This window comes from Mobula hypostoma, chromosome 3, assembly GCF_963921235.1.
Source record: "Mobula hypostoma chromosome 3, sMobHyp1.1, whole genome shotgun sequence".
In the NCBI taxonomy this organism is placed as follows: Eukaryota; Metazoa; Chordata; class Chondrichthyes; order Myliobatiformes; family Myliobatidae; genus Mobula; species Mobula hypostoma.
Genome location: NC_086099.1, coordinates 72775681 through 72797981, shown reverse-complemented (window position 1 = coordinate 72797981; position 22301 = coordinate 72775681). Strand labels below are relative to the sequence as shown.

The 22301-nt window shown below is 42.9% G+C and overlaps 1 protein-coding gene across 3 annotated transcripts in view; it reads right to left on the bottom strand.

Annotated features, from left to right (window-relative positions):
* The window catches only part of arap2 (ArfGAP with RhoGAP domain, ankyrin repeat and PH domain 2), a 396901-nt gene that overhangs the window by 22973 nt on the left and 351627 nt on the right, over positions 1-22301 (bottom strand). For all 3 annotated transcript variants that reach the window (XM_063043320.1, XM_063043318.1, XM_063043319.1), the window contains 2 exons: positions 18185-18220; positions 15378-15441 (listed from right to left, as the gene is read on the bottom strand). In XM_063043320.1, coding sequence (XP_062899390.1) covers positions 15378-15441; positions 18185-18220 — 100 coding nt within the window. The remainder of the gene's footprint in view (positions 1-15377; positions 15442-18184; positions 18221-22301) is intronic.

Below are 22301 nucleotides of genomic sequence, written 5' to 3'. Positions count from 1 at the left end.
AAGAGTATATTGATTGGTTGCATAGCAGCCTGGTATGGGAATACCAATACCCTTGAATGGAAAAAAAATGACAAAAAGCAGTGGATCCAACCCAGTACATCATGGTTAAAGCCATTTTTGAGCACATTTATAAGGACCGCTGTTACGAGAAAGCAACATCCATCATCAAGGACCTCTACCATCCAGGCCATGCTCTTGTTTCACTGCTGCCATCAAGGAGCAACATGAGCTTCATGTCCCACATCACCAGGTTCAGGAAAAGTTATTACTCCTCAAATATCAGGCTCTTGAAACAGAGAGGATAACTTCACCCATCCCAACACTGAACTGTCTATGGACTCACTAACTTCTGTTCTCGATATTTATTACATATTTTATTTGTTATGCTTTTTCTTTTCTTTTTGTACTTGCACAGTTTGTTGTCTTCTGCACATTAGTTTTTGTTTGTCTCTGTCATATGTGGCTTTTCATTGATTCTATTGTGCTTCTTTCCAGTAACTATGAATGTCACTGGAAAACGAATCTCAGGGTGGTGCATGGTGACATACACAGTATGCACTTTCATAATAAATTTACTTGGAACACTTTTTTTAAACTTTGCTATTCCACAGCATCACCTCCGTGACTGGTACCATGAGGGATCAGGAAATTAGGCCAGATAAGTACCAGAAATTGTGAGGGTCATTTCAATAGGAGGTGCAGGTAACCATGAGTACAGATCATTGGGCAAGCCCACAAACCTGTTCTGGAGGACTGAGGTGAAGACCAAGGAGACCAGGCCCACTTTTCTGCAAGGGGTGATGGGTATTGTATATGGGAAACCAACTATGTTCCACGAAGTCAGAGATAGAGTATGTAATTATATTGCCATTCCACACAAAAATAGAATGTCATCCAGATGCAGGTATCTCCTCAACAGGAGCAGTGACATGCTGTCTGGGATTTCATCTCTCTCCCGCTGGATCAGTGATACGCTCCTGCTCCAGCTCTCAACTCCACACCCTCCATTATGAGCTCAGATTGCAAAGAGAAGTGACTCCCATACCCTTTGAATCCATAGACGTGTCCTTGATGACCAATGGAAAGCTGTTGTGGAGCGAACCATGTTTCAGATTGTTGCCCAAGGCTAGATAAAGGAGTGGTTGGGAAAGCCTGGCTGTGGGAAATGCGGGAATGTGCTGCCTGGGCAGCTGTGGGGAATCTCCACACAGTTAATTCTCCCTACAGCGTTGAACAGGGTCGATGCCTTGACCCTCCCCACTCTCCACCCATGTAAGATAACCAGACTGAGCTCCAGCTCTGGATCTTGAAACAATGGTGAAGTGACCTGAGTGCCCACAAAGCATTGGCACCAGAGTTTAACCAGCTCCTTGAGTGGCTGCCTGGTGTGGGCACTGTGCTATACTCCACGTGCAGTAGGATTTGGTGTCTCTGAAGATGGTCATGCCTTTGCCTTCTACCCTAAGATCTCTGACACTTCCTAATTGTTGGCACCATAATGGCATTGGCATGGCAGACCAATGATGGAGTGTCACCAGCTCTTCTATTTCTAAGTTATGAAAGGATGGAAAAAGCAGTCCTTGCTTGTTAGAGCACTCAATGTACTCTGGAAGGCTCTTGAGCAAGCTGAATTCATTTGTGAAGCTGTTGGATATCTTGATAGCAACAGAGAATTCTAAGGAACATGATCAGCAACAAATCTGTGTGATGTGTTCTTAGTTCAAGCGAGATTACCTGACAATAGATGTCATGCATAGCTTCGGGCACTAATTTATATTGGTATGGATGGGAATGGGTATTGTAGGAGTAATGACATCATTTGTCATGGACAGGGAAAGATCAGGCACATTCATGTGCACTGCAAGTATAAGTGCCCAGACTTATTTCACATGAAAGTAATCTGCAACACAGCTTACTTCAGGTAATACAAATTTTGAATCAACTAACGTTTGAAAAACAAATTACACTTTCCAGCCCAGTGTACTTCAGCTTTCTGAAACAAGACTTGAAAACTAATTAAAACCAGATTGGATCTCAGCCAATTTCTTCAGCTCCGCTGCTGCATTCTGTTGATTAAGAGCATCTGTGGAAAACCTACTCCACCTATTTAATCAAAAAACATTGAATCTGAATGATTCACATTTTCATCAAAATAAAGAATATTCTTAATTGATATTCTTAAAGAATAGTATCTTCTCCTCTAATATTAGCAGCAGATCCACTTACACAATAAGACACTTAAATAACTATTAAAGTGCTCTGCAAGTGTAATGGCAGTGTGGTGATCTTACTAGACAAGCAAGCAGAGGCATGGAATAAAGATATGGAGAAGAGCTCATAGCCCATCATGGCAGATGGTAATGTAAAATTCAATTCATTAAATAAATATATAATGAAATAATATCAATAAAGATGACCATGAAGCCACCGGACTTCTATAATACCCATTTGGATCATAAATATCCTTTTGAGAAGGCAACCCCATATCCATAGTCAGTAACCAGCGTGACTCCAGAGAAGTAATACGGCTTTCGGAAATGCCTTGGCGAACTACGGTCATATCAAACTTCAACAAAAGAACAATAAAACCAGTTGAATAACTGACATGGACCTAAACAGAAAATATGATGAAACTTCCCCAGTACAGTTGACCCTTTAATTTCATCCCCAGGAACATTAGGGTGATCTGTGCCAAAAATGGACCAGCTGACCCATAGATTGGGGAAGTAATGATCTGATGCAGAGACAAGTAAAAACATTTGGGCTAATATCCAGAACTTTCAATCCAGTCTCCGTTAAAAACTGAAACAATGGCAGGACAGACTCAACAGAAATAGTGCCACAATAGTGCACACGCTAGGCGAGTATCCTCTGGATGTAATGAAATCTCTAACATGGCAAGAAACCACCTGTTGATAACCACCCTCTGCCCCCCACGCCCCATTCTTGAATTAATGCCCTTCTATGTTAAACAGCGTTTGAAAGAAGCACATAGGACAAGGGGTTTTGAGGTCCAGTGCCTGGAATGGCACAGCCATTCCATTACTCACCACAATGGACAAGCCTGAATGATAGTTGCCACACCGGCTTGCAGTAGGTAGCAGAAGAACCAAGTCCAGAGGGCAAAACAGAAAATACTTGACTTTGTACCAAGCTACACTCAAGTGGTCACTTATTAGGTACACCTGTACACAGGCTCGATAATGCAAATATCAGTCAATCATGTGGCTGCAACTTAATGTATAAAAACATGCAGGCATGGTCAAGAGATTCAGTTGTTATTGAGACCAAACATCAAAATGGGGAAGAAATATGGTTGTTAGTGCCAGACGGGGTAGACCTCAGAAACTGTTGACCACCTGGGATTTCCATGCACAATCATCTGTAGAATTTACAGAGAATGGTGCAAAACAAAAGCATCCAGTGAGCACCAGTTCTGTGGGCAAAAATGCCTTGTTACTAAGAGCTGTCAGAGGAGAATAGCCCGACTGGTTCAAGCTAACAAGTAGGCAACAATAACTCAAATAACCACGTGTTACAACAGTGGTGTGCAGAAAAGCATCTCTGAATGCACAGCACATGAAATGGATGGGCTACAGCAGCAGAAGACCACAAACGTACACTTTGTAGCCACTTTATTAGGTACAGGAGGTGTCCTTGTTGCAAATGCACCCCTCCAGAGCAGGATTGCTGGAGTAATCACCGCTGAGTCCTCCCAGACAGAAGTCTTTCACGTTGAGGCACCCGTAGCACATGGCAATGTTACTATACCAGATTAAAAACATCCAGAACAGATCTAGGATGACCACCTTTGAGCTTCCATGAGATGCCATGTACTGCTAGACACAGTGGGATTACATTCCACCACAATCCCTAAACTCCTGATGCCATATCATTCACAATTAAAGACAGGCCAATCCACTCCTGTGATTGCCACCTTCAGAAATGCTAGGCGCATGATAATGGCTTAATGGCTGTTTCAGAATAACTGATGTTCAATTTTTTGATTGAAATTTGGTGCAGTTACACATAACAGCATGTGAAACACACCCATCAGATTTGTTGCAAGATTGCAGGAGTCCCCCAGCATTAAGCAAGCAAATTGCGACATCTACTCAAAGACCTCGAGTTGCATGGTGATTCTACGCCCGAGTTAGGAGGTAAAGGGGAGGGCAAAGTCTTTCCAGTTTAATTTACAGTTTTCAATTATTTTTGCATACAAAAAGACGGTAGTTATTTTTGGCCTAAAACATTCTTTGATTATGTAAGGGGTTTCTTCTTTTATGTTATTGCTAAGGCTAATAAAATGGCTTCTTTGTTATGTTAAAGATAAAGTGGCATCTCTGTGATGTTAACTGCTGAGACAGTGGTTCTCTCTCTAGCAGCTTATTACCGATAACGAGAATTGTATTCATTTGCTAACTAATTGGGATAGATGTTATTCTTTCTTGTGTGTCTGTAAACTATTGTTTTTGCAGACGTTTCTACTGACAAAGCCTGTCACTGGTATCTGGGGAGTCGAGCCTCTGCACAGCCTGATGTGTAGTCTGGACTTCAGTGCAGAAAGGTAGTGAGATTGGCCCTCTGCCTTCACCTCTGGTGTCTGCAAGAACCATGCACAAGTTTTCCGGGCTTCCTGCTCCTGTGGAAGAAATGACTGGGCCCATTGGTTATTGCAAAGGCAATGGGGCCTCTAATAACTCAGTTGAAAATTTGAATATGTTCCACAGAACTACTTGTACTCCCACCAAACTGTTGCTTTGCCACCCCTGTACTAGTAGTAACTGGCAAAGTGAAAAGTTATCCAGCTCTGTCATTCCATAAAAGCATAAAAACTCATACTAGCCAATTAGTACATCTATTTTCAGGAAAGTGAAAGAAGGCATTTGCAGGAATCCTGTCAAGCCACTTGCTATTATTGAAACTAGAAAAACATTTGGGCTTGAGCTGGAGTGTGCATAGCAATACTTTTCTCACACAGTTACCAGGCAATGATCAGGAAAATATATAATTACTTTCCTTTGAATTCAACATGATTATCGTCTGTGTTCCTCACTCTTTACCATCTAAGATCGCTACTGACAAGAAACACAATTGAACCAGCCAAGAGAAACAAAAGAAAAAATTGATTCATTGTTTCTCTCCCCTCAACTAAAGTTCAAAGTTCAAAGTAAAAATTATTATCAAAATACATACATGTTACAATATACAACCCTGAGATTCTTTTTCTGTGGGCATACTGAGCAAATCTACAGTACAGTAACTATAAACTGTAAACATCAGGAACTGTAAACAAATCGTGCCAATTCAGATATAAATGAATAGCAATAAATAATGAGCATGAAATAACAATATAACAGAGCCCTTGAGTGTAGCTATTGCTTTTTTTTCCAAGAGCCTGATGGCTGAGGGGTATTTCTGAACCTGGAGTGCGAGCCCTGAGACACCTGCACCTTCTACCGATGGCAGCAACGAGAGAAGAGCCTGGCTTGGATGGTGAAGATCTTTGATGATGGATGCTGCTTTTCTACAGATACTTTTCATGTAGATGTTCTCAATGGTTGGGAATGTTTTACCCGTGATGTACAGGGCCAAATCCACTACATTTTGTAGGATTTTCCACCCAAAGGCATTGGCGTTCCCATACAGGGCCATTATGCAGCCAGTCAGCACACCATCCACAACACATCTAAAGAAGTTTGCCAAGGTTTTTGATGACATGCCAAACATCTGCAGACTCCTGAGTAAGTAGAGGCACTCTTGTGCTTTCCTCGCACTAATATTTATATGATGCCTTCAGGACTGGTCCTCTGAGATAGTGACACCCAGGAATTTAAAGTTCCTGACCCTCTCGACCTCTGATGATTACTGGCTCATGGACCTCTGGTTTCCCTCTCCAGAAGTCTACAATCATTTTCTTGGTCTTATTGACATTGAGTGAGAGGTTGCTGTTATTGCACCACTCAGCCAAGTTACAGAGCAATGTCCCTCCTATATGCTGATTCAAAACTACCTTTGATACAGGCCTCAGCAGTGGTGTTGTCAGCAAACCTGTGTATGCTGTTGGAGCTGTACTTAACCCCACAGTCATAGATGTAAAGCAAGTAGAGCAGGGGGCTAAGTACAAATCCCTGCAATGCTCCTGTGCTGATGGAGATTGTGGAGGAAATGTTTTTGTCAACCTGAACTGACTTGGATCTACAAGTGAGGAAATCCAGGATCCAATTGCACAAAGGGGTATTGAGACCCAGGTTTTGGAGTTTACTGATTAGTTTGGAGGGAATGATTGTGTTAAATGCTGAGATATAATTGATAAAGAGTATGCTGATGTATGCACTTTTACTGTCAAGATATTCCAGGGTCGTGTGAAGAGCCAACTAGATAGCATCTGCTATAGATCTGTTGCTTCAGTAGGCAAATTGGAGCGTATCCATTCAGACAGGAGCTGATATGCTTCAACACCAGTCTCTCAAAACACTTCATCACTGTGGAACTAAGTACCACTAGGCCATAGCTATTCGGACAGGTTACCACTCTTTTCTTGGGCATTGGTACGATTGAAGTCTGCTTGAAGCAGGTGGGTGCCACACACTGTCGGTGTGAGAGGTTGAAGATATCCGTGAATACATCAGCCACTTGTCAACACAGGTCTTCGATACTCAGCCAGTACTCTGTCCGGACCTATATTTTCCTCAGATACACTCTCTTGAAGGCAACCTGCACATCATCTTCAGATATTGAAACCAAAGGATCATCAGGGGACATGAGGGTGTGCGATCGTTCCTTTCTGTTCTGGTGGTCAAGCGAGCACAGAAGACATTGAGCTCATCTGGAAGCAAAGCACTGCTGTCCCCTATGTTGTAAGATTTTGCTTTGTAGGAAGGCTACGGCATTCAAACTAGGCCACAGTTGAACTTATTGAATTTATTTATATCTTACATCCATCCCACCACGTGAAGGAGTAAAAATCTTTGTGATATGATTCCATCACAATGTACAGATGTGTGAATTTAAAAGTCTAATGGCTTGTAGAAATAAACTGCCCCATAGCCTGTTGGTCCCGGCTTTAATGCTACAGTACTGTTTGCCAGATGGAAGCAGCTGAAACAGTTTATGTTTGGGATGACTGGCGTCCCTCATGATCTTCCAGACCTTCTTTATGCACCTGCTGCTCATGTCCTCAATATCCTCAATGGGGGGAAGTTCACATCCACAGATGTGCTGGGCTGTCCATGCTGCTCTCTGCAGTGCCCAGCGATCAAGGTTGGTGCAGTTCCCATACCAAGTGGTGATACAGCCAGTCAGGATGCTCTCAATGGTGCTCTTGGAGTATATCTTGAGGATCTGGGGGCTCATGCCAAACTTCTTCAGTCGCCTGAGGTGGAAGAGACGCTATTGTGCTCTTTTTGCCATGCAGCCAATGTGTACAGTCCAGGTGAGATCTCCGGTGATGTGTATACCAAGGAACTTGAAACTACTCACCCTCTTAACTGCAGTCCCATCGATGTTGATTTGGCCGAGCCTGTCTCCGTTCCTCCTGTAATCCACAATAAGCCCATTTGATTTTTGGACATTGAGGGAGAGGTTGTTATCTTGGCACCCCGGTATCAGGGTGTTAAGTTCTCCTCTGTAGGCTGTCTCATTACTGCTAGAAATAAGGCCGATCAATGTCGTGTCATTTACAAATTTGGTCAGCAGATTGGAGCTGTGTGTGGCAGCACAGTAATGGGCATAAAAGGAGTAGAGGAGGAGACTCAGGACACAACTCTGGAGGGCAGCTGTGTTAAGGGTCAGAGGGGCAGAGGTGAAGGAGCCCATCCTTACTACCTGTCAGGGACCCGATAGGAAGTCTAGGATCCAGCTGCACAGGGCAGGGTGCAGGCTGAAGTCTCTGAGCTTCATGTTAAGTCTGGAGGGAATTATGATGTTGAGTCCAGGAACAGCATTCTGACATATGCATCCCTCTTTTCCAGGTGAGTGAAGAGGATGTGTAGTGCTATGGCTGTGGCGTCACTGGTTTACTGGTTCCGTCGGTAGGCGAATTGTAGGGGGCCCAGTGTGGGCGGTAGCATGCTGGAGATGTGGTCTTTAACCAGGCTCTCAAAGCATTTGCTTATAATTGAGGTGAGTGCGACAGGGCGCCAATCGTTCAGGCATGCTGTCTTGGTTTTCTTAGATACAGGGACAACGATGGACGATTTGAAACAGGAGGGCACTACGCACTGGGACAGGGAGAGATTAAAAATGTCCGTAAACAAACCAGCCAGCTGTTCCACTTTGAGGACCTGCCCTGGGATGACGTCGGGCCCCGCTGCCTTGCAGTTGTTGACACGTTGGAATATTCTCGCACCTCAGCCTTAGAGATAATCAAGGAGCAGGTCTCGTCAGCGGCCCTCCACTGGGTTCAGTCTTATCAACCTCAAATCAAGCATAAAAAACATTTAGCTCGTCTGGGAGCGAGGTGGCAATGTTGGCTGTACTGCTCCATTTCCTCTTGAAGTCCATGATGGGTGTGCAGTACTTGCCACATGCTGCATGTGTCACTGTCGCAGAGTTGTGACTGGATTTTATCACTGTGTTACCGTTTAGCCACCTTGATGGCTCTATGTAAATCATAGTGGCATCTCCTGAGCTCCTGGTGGTCTCTGGAGGTGAAGGCTTTATCCCTTGTGTTGAGAACAACATGTACTGAACTATTTATCCAAGGCTTGTAGTTTGGGCTGACCTGGACCAATTTTTGGGGAACATTGTCTACAATGCCCTTCCGAATGAAGCTTGTGACCACACCGTGGATTCGGAGATGTTCTCAGCTCGTAATACCTTCCAGGTGACGCTATCAAAGCAGCCTTGTGTAACGACCTGGGAAAGGTTTCTCTGCTAATATAATGGTTTCTTCATAGCACAGTGTTTGGGTTATGACTATAGATAACAGGGGCTTTGGAATGTGCACTGGCCAATGAAGGGAGATTTTTTTTTCCTTTCTTGTGCGCTCGAGCGAAGGTTTCAGGGTCTTTTGTTTGGTGGAAGATGGAGAGAGAAGATACCAGAACGGGGAAATCATAGTCTGCAGGACGGAATGGACTTGGAATGGGGTCGGGAGTCAATGACATCCGAGGGAAATCGATGGAGAACGAACAGAAGGGAAAACAGTGAGCTCCACTTTGTGCATTAGACTATTTCATGAAAATGGGCCCTTTTTCTTTTCTGTTTTCTTTACTAACCCTATAGTCAAATCAAGAATTATAAAGCTCAATCGTTTAATTGCATACTGTGTACTGTTTGTTATTTCGTCGTACTGATTTGTAACAGGGGAACACATCACACAGCATCCACCCGAACAAGATTTCTCAAATTGGGCTAGGCTGGAGGTGGTCTTCCCCTAGATTAAGCTGCTAGCCTAACCTGAGGGTTACAATTGTGGGGGCATTGTTTGGGATTGATTTTGTCAGATACTGTGTGATTACCCTGAGCATTGAACCAGTGGGGTAGATATTCGTACTCCAGATGAATTGTTAATTCGCCTGTTAAGTACTGTTAAAGCTGCGACTGTGGGCGGAGGTTTGACAAAATGGCAGGCACAGCTCTCGTTTTAGTGCAGACCAGCGCTGACGCAGTGGTAGCTGGGGACAGAGATTTCAAAGACAGGGTTCTATCGTTTCTAAGGAGTGAGGGGAAGGAGTGGTCAGATTTGGAAGGTCTAATTAGTCCCTGTCCCCCAGGGGAGAGTGAGAATTCTGAGTTAGTATCCGCCCTTACTTCTCTGGTGAATAAATGGAAAAATGCCCAGGTCCAAAGGCCCAGCTACGGTAGGCTCTGCCTATTCTCTGGAATAACACTCACCCCTAAAGGGGGAGAGGAGTATAAGACTTGGGCAATTAGATGATTGGCAGTGCTCTGATGATGTAAAGCGACAGAGATTGGTTGAGAGTTTGAGTGGGCGGGCTGCTGACATTCTGAGAGTCATCAGGTTGCGGTATCCCCTAGCAACTATGAGCGACTACATGCGAGCACTGGAAAACGATTTTGGCCCGACAGGAAGTCCAATGGAGCTCATGGTGGGGTTTCAGAACATGCATCAGGAGAAGGGGTAGAAGCTAAAGAGAGGCAGCTAAATTGCTTGCTGCGCAGAGGGTCATTCAGGCAGCTGAGGTGTATCAGTTAAGAATGGACCAGATAGCCAAGGGCGCCCAGTCCCAGGACCTGATCGCTTCGAATCTCCACCAGTCTCGTTAAGACGTGCCTGCCTCCATCTTTTGTTCAGCTGATCAGAGAGTCCCCTGCAGTGAAGTGACCACGGATAGCCTGCTCCGGGGAGTGGTAGAGGAGATTGTGGCAGAATTGAGAACTGAGATGTCCCGGTTGTTATCAGCGGGTGTGACCCCCCCTCCCCCCATATGATGGAGCTGATGGGGGGGGGGCGGATTCCCCAAGGGGACGAACAATGCAGAGGGCTGTTGGCAGCAGGTGTCACGCAGAAGGCGAGTGAGCCCCCGGGTACCTCAGCAGAGAGAGTCATTAGGAAAACTTAGAAGAGACCCAGTGAGGGAACGGTCTGGTGTCTCTGGGGGAACACGTTCCCAGCAATATACCAAGGAACCCCTGAAAGCGAAAGACCATATTCCGGAAGGCTTAGTGGGACCATGCTCCAGTGTGTCGCTATGAATTGAAGGTATTTATGCTAAAGCCATACTCTACACCAGGTCACAGGTCACGTTGTTGTACTGTTCATTTTAAAACCGGTATCTGAAGCATTTACCCTTGACACCATTCAGTGCACTGGAGATTTGGGGTCTCAGTGCTGGTAATTATCCATACGACGGTTATATGTCAGTGAAGCTGGAGTTCTCGGAGGCTGATGTGGGAGTGTCTGACGTCCTTGGTACATTAGTGCTGGTTTGCCCGAACCCCGTTGAGAAGGGTGGCATTTCAATTCTGATAGGGACCAACACCCCTCTTGTGAGGAGCCTCATGGGGGTCTGCAAGGAGAAGACTGGTGAGAGCTTTCTGGGAACATTGTCCATGCATCTGATGTTTCAAGCTGCTTTTGAGGAAGTGCATGGCTGCATTGGGCTGGAAACCAAATTTAGATGTGGGACTGTGCAGTTCTAAGCCAATGGTGGTACGGCCCAGGAAAATAGTGAGAGTGATAGGGACCCCCAAATTTCCCAGAATGCCTGAGGGCGAGGCCCTCTTAGTGGACGTTCCGGAAGACCACGAGGGTACTGGTGAGGCCCGAACTGCAGAAGTCTTCAGTTGTACCGGACAGTAGGATGGCAGTGATCGTCAGGAACACTACGAAGAGGGAAGTCACCTTCATGTGAGGGATACCCCTGGCGCATCTGTTCCTGGTGACGGCAATGTCTAGTGTCCCTGTGAGACAAGCCGAGGAGAAACTATTGGAAAAAGGGGGAAAGTTGACTGCTGAGTCATTCAACTTCGGGGACTCCCCGGTTCCTGTGGGTTGGAAGAGGAGAGAAAATGTTGAAGTTGGAAAGTGTCTTTTTCACTGACGAGTTTGACGTGGGTTGTTCCAAGAGCACGTGTCACACTATCCGGGTGACTGAGGGTACCCTGTTCAGAGAAAGGTCACGGCGACTAGCTCCTGCAGAGGTGGAAGACATTCGGCAGCATTTGTGTAAGTTAAAAGAAAATGGGACCATTACCGAGTCCCAAAGCCCCTATGCGTTCCCAATAGTAGTGGCCCGAAAGAAGAATAGGAAGGTACGGATGTTTGTGCACTATGGTACTCTGAACAGGCGCACCATCCCTCACCAGTATACGGTGCACTGGCCTGTCTGAGTGGTGCGAAGTAGTTCAGTGTGCTAGACTTGAGAAGTAGATATTAACAGATCCCCATGAGTGAGTCTGACAAAGAGAAGATGGCATTTATATGTCCACTGCAATTCTTTCAGTTCGAAAGGATGCCCCAGGGCATACTGGGAGACCCTGCAACCTTCCAGCGGGTCATGGAGAAGATGGTGGGGGATATGAACTTGCTTGAGTTATTGGTATATCTGGATGACATCTTTCACCTTGGAAGAACATGAAGCAAGGCTACCGAAGGTGCTGGGCCGCCTGAAAGCTGAAGGGTAAAAACTTCCCCTGGACAAGTGCCAGTTCCGCAAAATGTCTATTAGTTATGTTGGGCACATAGACACATGGGATGGAGTAGCTATAAATCTGGCTAAGATAGAGGCGGTGACCTCTTGGCCAAGACCCCAGATTGTGCACGCTCTACGATCATTCCACGGTTTCTGTGGTTACTATTGGAGATTTGTGAAGGGCTATGCGAAAGTGAGTCACCCACTGAATCAGCTTCTAGGCGGTTACCCTCCCTTGGGGAAGAAAGGGAGGGGGGTAAAAAGGACAGGAGGGTGCAGAGTACCTTAAACCATCGGAGCCCTTTGGACCGAGATGGGATGCAATATATGAGGAGGCCTTTCAGTCGCTGAAGGAGCTGCTGATCCAGGCACCGGTGCTGGCTTTTGCGAACCCCAGATTACCGTATGTACTGCATATGGATGCCAGCCGAGAGGGCTTAGGGGGTTTCCTGTATCAGGATCAGGGTTCCGGGTTGAGGCCCGTTGCATTTGTCAGCGGAGTCTATCACCCTCTGAGAAAAACTATCCCACGCACAAGTTGGTATTTCTGGTGTTGAAATGGGTGGTGGTGGATAAGCTGAGTGACTACCTCTATGAAGCCCCAAGTTTGAGGTGAGGACAGACAATAACCCTCTAACTTATATCCTGACCTCGGCAAAATTGGATGCCACAGGCTATCGATAGTTGGCAACGTTGTCTGCCTGTGATTTCAGCCTGAAGTACCAGCCCGGAAGCAGGAACATTGATGCTGATGCTTTGTCCGACAGGTGCATGAGAGACTGAACAGGGACGAGGAGTCGGAGAGTGTTCCTGCTCCAGGTTTGAAGGTCACGTATCAGTTTGCCATGACCGTGAAGGCAGAGGGAAAGGAGGACACTGGCCAATGAGGGGAGATGTTTTTCTTTCTTGTGTCCTTGAGTGAAGGTTTCACGGTCTTTTTTTCGGTGGAAGATGGAGAGAGAAGATGCCAGTACGGGGAAGTCGTAGACTGCAGGATGGAGTGGACTTGGAATGGGGTCAGGAATCGACCTCGGGGGGGGGGGGGAATTGATGGAGAACGAACAGACAGGAAAACTGTGAGCTCCAAAGTTGCACATCAGACTGTGTCATGAGAATAGGCCCTTTTCTTTTTTTGTTTCTTTACTAACCATTTAGTCAAATTAATAATTATAAAGTTCAATCGTTTAATTGCATATTGTGTACTGTTTGTTATTTCGTGGTACTGATTTGTAACAGGGGAACACATCATGCAGCATCCACCCAAACAAGATTTCTCAAGTTTGGCCGGGCCGGAGGCTGTCTTCCCCTAGATTAAGCTGCCACCTGAACCCGAGGGTTACACTTGTAACTTGGAGTCTGCTGAGTATTTCCAACATCTTCTAAGTTCAGATTTCTGGTAACTGCTGTGTTCAGCATCTCAAACTCCAGCATGTTTCTTTTCTGCTTTCACTACTTCCCACACTCATCCAGCTTTACTTGCACCTCTCTAGTCTAGATCAGCTTGCTCTCTTACCTGTCTGCTGCTCAGACAGGACAAACACTGTTGAAGGTCTGGATGTTGACTTGAAGGTGTAATTCAGTCACTGTATCAGGTAGTTCGTTTGCCAGTCAATGGGATCTGAACAATTGTAAGTTTCCATTTGGCTCTCTCTCCCTGATACTGCAACCTAAAACAAACCTGAGTTCTTACTTCAAGCTCTGATGAATTATCACTCACCAGAAACCTATATTAGGAGGAGAAGATGGCAGCGTGACACAGCGTACACGGCCACTCCGGTGAATGATATCTGTTATGTGTCAAGTAGGATACCGTGCACAATTCTGATTTGATGGAGACAGACATGAGAGCACAGAGGAACATCAGGAGAAACTTCTGAAATGCCCGCTTCGCTGCCACTGTTACTGTGTGGTAACCGGAATCTCCGGAGAAGGCCCCGAATCCTTGACTTTGCTTGTTTCGACGGCTGGGGCGAGGTTGAAGGTGCTCGGCAGAGGATGGCGCTTGGGAGGCTGTATCAAGGGGGACAGTCCGACGCTCGAAGTTTTCGGACTGACTGACTCAGTGTCAGCTGTGGTTGGGTGCTTCCAATGCATTGGCAGTTGTTGGTGCCTGGAGGTTTATGGCAGGGTGTTTCTCCCTTTTGCCGCCTGCTATCAGGGACTATCGGGAGTTGATCAAGACTTTGAGACTTTTTTTTTTACCATGCCCATGGTCTGCTCTTTATCAAATTATGGTATTGCTTTGCACTGTTGTAACTATATGTTATAATTATGTGGTTCTGTCAGTGTTAGTCTTTGGTTAGTCCTGTTTTTCTGTGATATCACTCCGAAGAAACATTGTATCACTTCTTAATGCATGCATGCATTTCTAAATGACAATAAACGAGGACTGAGTGTCCTCATAATCTAATCTATTAGTCTTTTTACACATGCTGCCTGAGCTGTTCAGCATCTCTAGCAATCTCTGCTTTTATTTCAGCCGATTAAATACATTGGTGACAAGTGGAGATCTGAGACTGAGGATTCTACATAAAGGGATTCACCTTTTCTCTCTCCCAATTCCTTCTACCAACTATCTGACTCAAGTCAGAAGACTGATGAATAATCCCCACTTTACCACATGGGAGCAGCTCAAACAACTCTTAAAGCCTTCAAGAAATCTGAAATCTCAGTACATCAGCACCTTGACCATTCATCCCCTCACCAACAATTTAAAGTGGGACACACAGTTACAATTGACCGAATTTTCTTCATTACGAACCTGCCTTCTACAACGTAAGAAGACAAGAGGCTAGGGGTACAGGAATACCACCACTTTCAAGGTCACTCATTTGGGAATGTGAACTGGGACAGATTAAAATCTGGGATCCCTATTTAATGGCACTTGAAGATATAGCCACTTAATGGGCAGCAAATTTCTAACAAGGCAGTTTGCCATTATCTTCTTAAGAACATCCAGTGAAGTTAATAAATACTGGCCTTCGGAACAATGCCCAAGTTCTATTATTGATTATAAAAACATTATCTGCTGTTAATAATTCCTCAGTGGGAGGGACAAGGAATATTTGAAAGTTTCCCCAATACAATTTTAAAGATTACTGCCAAAAGATACTTTAACAATTAACTTTTAGGACAGCGATGCTTTTTATTGCAATATCACAGACATACTAAATCAAATGGACTTTACATTACTGTACACACAAAATTATGTTTAAGTCATTCAACAATAAAATAACAATAATGGAAACTGCAAAACTGCTCAGGAAGATCTCCTACCTGTGCACTGAGCAAAGCAGCCAACCATTCTAAATATGTCTCCTCCTTATCACAGCACAGATACCTGTAAGAGGGATATACACGTATAAGTATAATTATTACTTACATATAAAAGATATAATTACACAGCAGCTCAGTTAGTTAAGGAACTGTTTGTTTCACTGTATCTACTGTTTTCCCTATTTGTTCTCCATAATACAACAGAAAAAGATAGCAACATTGAAACACAGAAAACCTACAGCACAATACAGGCCCTGCGGCCCACAAAGCTGTGCCGAGCATGTCCTTACCTTAGAATTTATCTAGGGTTACCCATAGCCCTCTATTTTTCTAAACTCCAGGTATCCATCCAGGTGTCTCTTAAAAGACCCTATCATATCCGCCTCCACCACTGTTGCCGGCAGCCCATTCCATGTACTCACCAATCTCTGTAAAAAACTTACCCCTGACATCTCCTCTGTACCTGCTTTCAAGCACCTTAAAACTGTGCCCTCTCGTGCTAACCATTCCAGCCCTGGGGAAAAGCCTCTGACTATCCACACGACCAATGCCTCTCATCATCATCTATCAGGTCACCCTCCATCCTCCGTTGCTCCAAGGAAAAAGGCTGAGTTCACTCAACCTATTCTCACATGAGGCACGCTCCCCAATCCAGGCAACATTCTTGTAAATCTCCTCTGCACCCTTTCTATGGTTTCCACATCCTTCCTAAAGTGAACTGAGCTGAGTATAGTGAGATGTGGGAGTTGAACCTCTAAATACATTATGTGATCATAAAAGTTGTTTCATTTCTCTCAATGCCTAACAAAAATGTTTCCGTCTCAACTCTGAAGATTCTAACTGGCCAAACCTTGATCACTCTTCTAGCTGTACACTAGCGTTCCAGTGTCATTTATGTGATGGTGAGCTGCTTTCACCTTAAATCAATCAGATCCAGTATTAAAGTTATGCCTTATTTTGGACTCTCTTGAAAGAACTTGCTTATCAACCTCTATTCCATCAATCATTTTCAAGAGCTCATTTGTGATCTTAATCTCATAGACTACTAGTATTTTATACTCAAGAGAATTCAAGCCTTAGCAATTTTACTTCATCAAATTTTTCCATCTCCAGTACTGTACTGGTATGATTATGTGCATAACGTCTCCACTGCCAATTCATACCTCCTGTAGAGCAGAGCTCAGAACCGAACATCGAACATCAAAACCAGTCTCAGACCGCATCTGGCATACATCCTCATCTTCATATTCTTCTTTTTTCTCGTGCAATAAAAGACATTTTCACTTCACTACTATGCAGCTTTCAGCTTCTAATTTTGGAAGTACCTGGATTAATCTGTTTTACCTCAAAAATTTTATCCAGTTCTATTTTAAATTCGACATGATCCAGTTTTGCCAACTGTTTTGGTCAATCGTTACTCCTTTGTAAATTTTTGCTCCTTTCTACAAATAGTTGCTGGGGCATCTAATTGGTGTTGCCTCCAAACTTTGATCCAAAGTTCTCTATCCTCAAAGTAAATAGCTGAGTTAACAGCTGAGATTCCTAGAAGCAACAACGGTTAAGTCCAGCAAACTGGAGTTTTAATTCATTATCCTAATACGGATGAGACACTTCCTAATCAATATCTTATCCATAACAAGAGGTCTGCTCCAAAGTCACGTGCTTCCAATTTTACAAGCACTCTCCATGTGGAATCTTATCAAATTCTGTTATGTTAGGTAAACATGACTTAACCTTTTGAAATGTCTGCTGGCTTTCCCTCACCCATTGATACTTATTCCGATGCTCAATCAGTCTATTCTCATCAACTGGCCTACAAATGTCATCAGACTAATTATAGCTTATGGACCTAAAACATTAAATGTGTTTTTCTCTCTTCAAGTTCTGAATGAAGTCCTGAATATTTCCAGCCTTCCCCCACCCCTCCCCCATTTCATTCTACAGTTCCTAACATCTCACAGACTTAAAATAGTATATTGTAACTGAGAGATTTATAGACACGGAGATAGTTAGTGAATGAAGTTAATTTTCTAAGATGTGGTGAAAGCATCAACTAAAATCCTGTCCTGCTTCTCTCAGTATCCTGGTGTAAAAATCATCTAGTGAGTTGGATGTCATCACATTAATCTTTATATTATAATTTAATCAGTTCCTCCCTTTCACCAAGTGTTAAATTTCTCATATCTGAGATATTTTACTATCTTCCTCTACAGTAAAGACATGTAGTATATTATTATTCAACAAGTTATTTTGTTTTCTTACCTTCAATTGCTTAAATTGGGGCTTTAAATTCCTACTTGTGCTAAAGCAACCTAATAATGCTTTGAAAAGAACTTCTCCTTCCACACTTCAACCTCTGTATGAATACTGTTCATAATTTCTGACACGAGTAAATGCTCTTTTATGAATGACTGCTGTACATTTCAATAAGCCACTACATAACATCAATCATTTCCTCTTGAGGCATAGTTTTGTTTTATTCTGGATTTGAATGTAAACAAAAAAAACTCTCCCTTAGCAAAAAGGAATCAAATGTAAAATAAGTTTCTGGTGATGATATCCAAGGACTGTTTTACTCATCAAAAATTGCATTGCAATAGTCTGCAATTTTCTCTTTTTTGTCTTTATTTTGCCACTTCATATCAGGCACTTTCTGGAAAATTAATAATTCTAAAAAGATTGCTCTATATTTCCATGAATCAAATTATATTCTTCCTTTTCTGTTATCTAATTTTGCTAGTCATCGGTCTGACTGTTGAAAACAACGCAATTGCACTGGATTAAGAATATTTTGAAGACAATCTTACCACTGCTGCTTTTCTGAACAAAGTGTAAAGCCCCAGCTGTACAAGAGAAAGAAAGACATAAGCATACAGTTCTTGCTCATTATTTAAAAAGTAGTGACTAAGAGAATACTTCTACCATCATTGCAGGTAAAAACACAATAAACAATAGAACTGTAAACACGGAGGGAGCTGGCTACAGTATGTATCGCATAAACAGAAGATGTTTTCCAATCAATGTAAATGAATTGAAAAGTGTTGAAAATGAGTAAAAATCAGCAATCAGAGTACACAACATTGATTAAGTTTTCAGCTGAGCAAATGGCAGTTCAGTATCTACCAGGTTACTATTTATTTAGATGAATATCACATGTTCATGTAAATTGTGCATTCTGCCAGTACTAAATAACTCATCCCAGTTAATACACTTCCCATTAAAAGCAAGATTGTCGATATTATATTCCATTTTAATAGCAATATACAATTTGTAAATGTGAATAACTTGACTGAGACCGGTTTGATGATTAAATGAAATATGCATCAACATCTTTCCAAAAAGGAGTTTGTCCATAGCAAATCTGGCACTGAGAGAACATTAATAAAATAGATGATATTATATATGTAGAAAAAAAATAAATGGTAGCTTAGATACAAAATACCATTTAAAAACAATCACTAAATGTGGAATAAGAAAATTGCTATTTTAGACCAAATAGAGATAAAAAATAAAATTTACATTAATAAAGGGCAATAACATTGAAATAATATCTACATCATTTATGGAATACATAATTATTGTGTATTTAATATTTCAGTAATATTTAAATAATCTTCCATATATATTGAACAAAAGCAGTAGTAATTGAGTGCCCCTAAATCATCAAATGTACATAAAGAATTACAACAATGGCCAAATAACATTACATAATGTTTGAATCCTACAGGACATTGTAGTGGAGAACGAATAGACTACATTGATTAATGATTCAAGGGTAAGTGACAGATGGGACAGGATGCGCCTTTCCCTGATCCAGAAAAAGAAACTTACTGATTTATAGATACAGAGAAGTATGGATGTACCAGTTTCAGTTACAATGCAAAAAGCTGGTTAAAGAAAAGAGTAAACAGGAGGAAGCAGCCCAAGTAGCTCAGACCCAGTTGGGGGTGGGGATCAAAGAAACTCTGCAGTGATTTAAAGTTGGCTATGAAAGTGATACAGAAATCATTACATGAAAAGAATTTCAACAGTAGAGATCATACAAAGTGTTTAAAGCAGATACAAAACAGCAGTAAAGTGTGAATGGGTTGCATCTTTTAAGGGATGGTAGGGGGTCAGTTTCTGAGTTCTATTATCATTGTACCAGAAACCAAACATATCCAGGACTCTGGATTTTGACCAATTAAGGTAACAGTTCATCGTTGTTTCATTGGAGGGCACAGGTAAGTGGGCCACACCGATTTCTACATGTGCCGGGACAGCCATACAAACCCAGCGGCTTGAGTGTTAGTGGCAGTCACATCTGTCAGGGGAAGGGCACGAGCTAATCCAACTGTCATCATTAGAACTCTCAGTGGTTTTATTTTTTTTCTACGAGGTTAGGCACCCCCTTACAGTGAGAGGCATGAATCCACGACAGCTTTTCTCTTACCTTGATAGCTGTATTAGTGACCAGCAATACCTGAAATGGTACTTCAAACTGAGATTTCAAACAGTTCTTTCTTTTAAATGTACACACTGCCACATAGTCTCCTGGTTCAATGATCCCCCCGCCGACTTTTTCAAACAATTAATGGTATAGCCAGAATGTCTTTGGGGGAAGATGCGGATATAAATTTGGAAATGAGTGTTTCAGAGGATGGTATACCTCTGTGTGACAATGTTAACCCCAGGGTAAACGGACTTAGTGTTGTCCCCGGCGAGGTAACACTTGCCTAGGGAACTGGTAAAGGAGCACAGGAAATGATTAACATGGTATTGGCATTGGAAAGGTTAGCAAATGAAACTGCATATACTCTTGCTCAAACTCAATAAACATTATCTAAGTTGTTGGCAGAATTGGTGGTGGTCTGTACCGTGGCACTGCAAATTCAGATGCCTTTGGACTTTGTTTTGTCCGAGAAAGAAAGCACGTGTGCCCATATTGGACAAAAATGTTGCATTTACATACAAGATGAATCAGAAGAATTTAAAACACTTGACAGATCACATTCAAAAGGCCACCAAGAAGATTCAAGAGGTAGGAGACCCATTCCATAATTACAACTGCCGAGGAAGCTGGCGGCTATTTGTGATGATGGATGGATGGTTTTCTGTTGCCCTACATTATGAAGTGACTATTGGTATTATAATATTGAGCCTGTTGGTGTAAGCTAGAAAAAGGGAATTTTTTTCTTGAGTAAATATCCAAAATCACTTTGATTACTGTATTCTAAAGCAGAAGCTTATGACATTATAGTGTTGCCATGTAATGATAAAAAGGAGGGAATGTGGAAATATAATTGAAAATTTGAGATTTTATGTATTTAATCTTGCAATATGACAAAATGGAGCCTGTGTAATCCCAGAGTGCTTTGCTATATGTTGTGTGTGCATGGCAGGAGGCATGTAATGTTCTGATCATTGATCATTGTGTAAAAAAGAGGAGATTGATAAATTGTATGGCCTTGAGTAGAAGTGAAATAAGACTGCAGCTAAGCGGAAAAGCAGACTCCAAGAAAAGATAACAGCTGAAGAACAGCCTGAAAACCTGTATATAAAAAAAAACTATGTAAGCTGTAAAGCTGCCTGCCATCCATTGTGAGGAGTGGAGGTGGACTTTTCCCTGAAAGTAATAAAGATGCTTTTAAATAGATCCACTCTGTGTTTTGAGCAACACACATAAAAATTGCTGGTGAACGCAGCAGGCCAGGCAGCATCCATAGAAAGAGGTAGTCGACGTTTCGGGCCGAACAAAATTGCAACAGCTAAACAGAAACTAGCTTGGCCAAATTGTTGTGGCAGGGGCTCACATACACCAAGCAAGTGCAGATTTAAAGGTGAAACTTGCAGAAAATGCAACAAAGTAGGACACATACATTGCCAGAGCTGTGGAAGCCAAGTCTTCATGTATATTTAGGGCAGAGGTTGATAGATCCTTGATCAGGGTATGACGGATATGGGGAGAAGGCAGATTAGGGCTGAGTAGAAAATTGGATCAGCCACGATGAAGTGGCGGAGAAGACTCAATTCTGCCCCTACATCTTATGGTCTTATACACAGAGCATGTTAGGCAGACAAATAGAAATGGACTGCTCAGGGAAGAGATAAAGCCAAAGAGTCAAGTGGTAGTTTCAAAAAGAGCCCTAATCTGCATGCTGTTGATGAACAATCCGATAATGCTGAGAGTGCACAGGATTTTACAGTGTGAGAGTTAACTATAGACAAGCAATATGACATGCCAGAAGTGAACTGCAAATGAGTTAAAATTGTATTGGACACTGGCTCAGCTGTTTTAGTCATTCCACAAATTGAGTTTGAATGGCCTTTCAAAGTTACTAAACTAAAGCCTGCAGATATCCAACTAAGAACTGACACTGGAGAAAAGGTAACTCCTATGGGAATGAAATACAACAGCCAACAAGCCACCCTGAGCTTGTATGCTATAAAAACAGGTGAACCAGCATTACAAGGACATGATTGGCTCAGACAACTACAATTTGATTGGAATCTGTCCAACTTTTGCATCCTACACTCCTACAATAAAGCAAACTGAAAGTGAATTGAGGAAGGTACTGGATGATGCCACAACTGCCTCCATACTGAACACCATGCAATGTTGCCCAACAGAGGACAAACAGGGGTTGGTGCCAGCCTCCGTGCCTCTGGTTGGAAAGCATTTTGGACCAAGGAAGGACCACACCGCACAGAGGAATTGTGAAAGTGATGAAAACAGTGGTCCAACTACAACAATTTTTGTAGGCAACATATCGAAGAAAGCTTCTAGGCAGCTAATCAGGCAGTTACTTGTGAAATATGGCTTGGTTTTAAGCAGGAAGAGAGTTGAAGGAGCTTCAGGAAAGTTGCAAGCATTCGGCTGTGGTGAGCACAAAGAACCAGAATCTACTCTGCGTGCATTAAGGTTATTGCATAAACTTCAAGTGA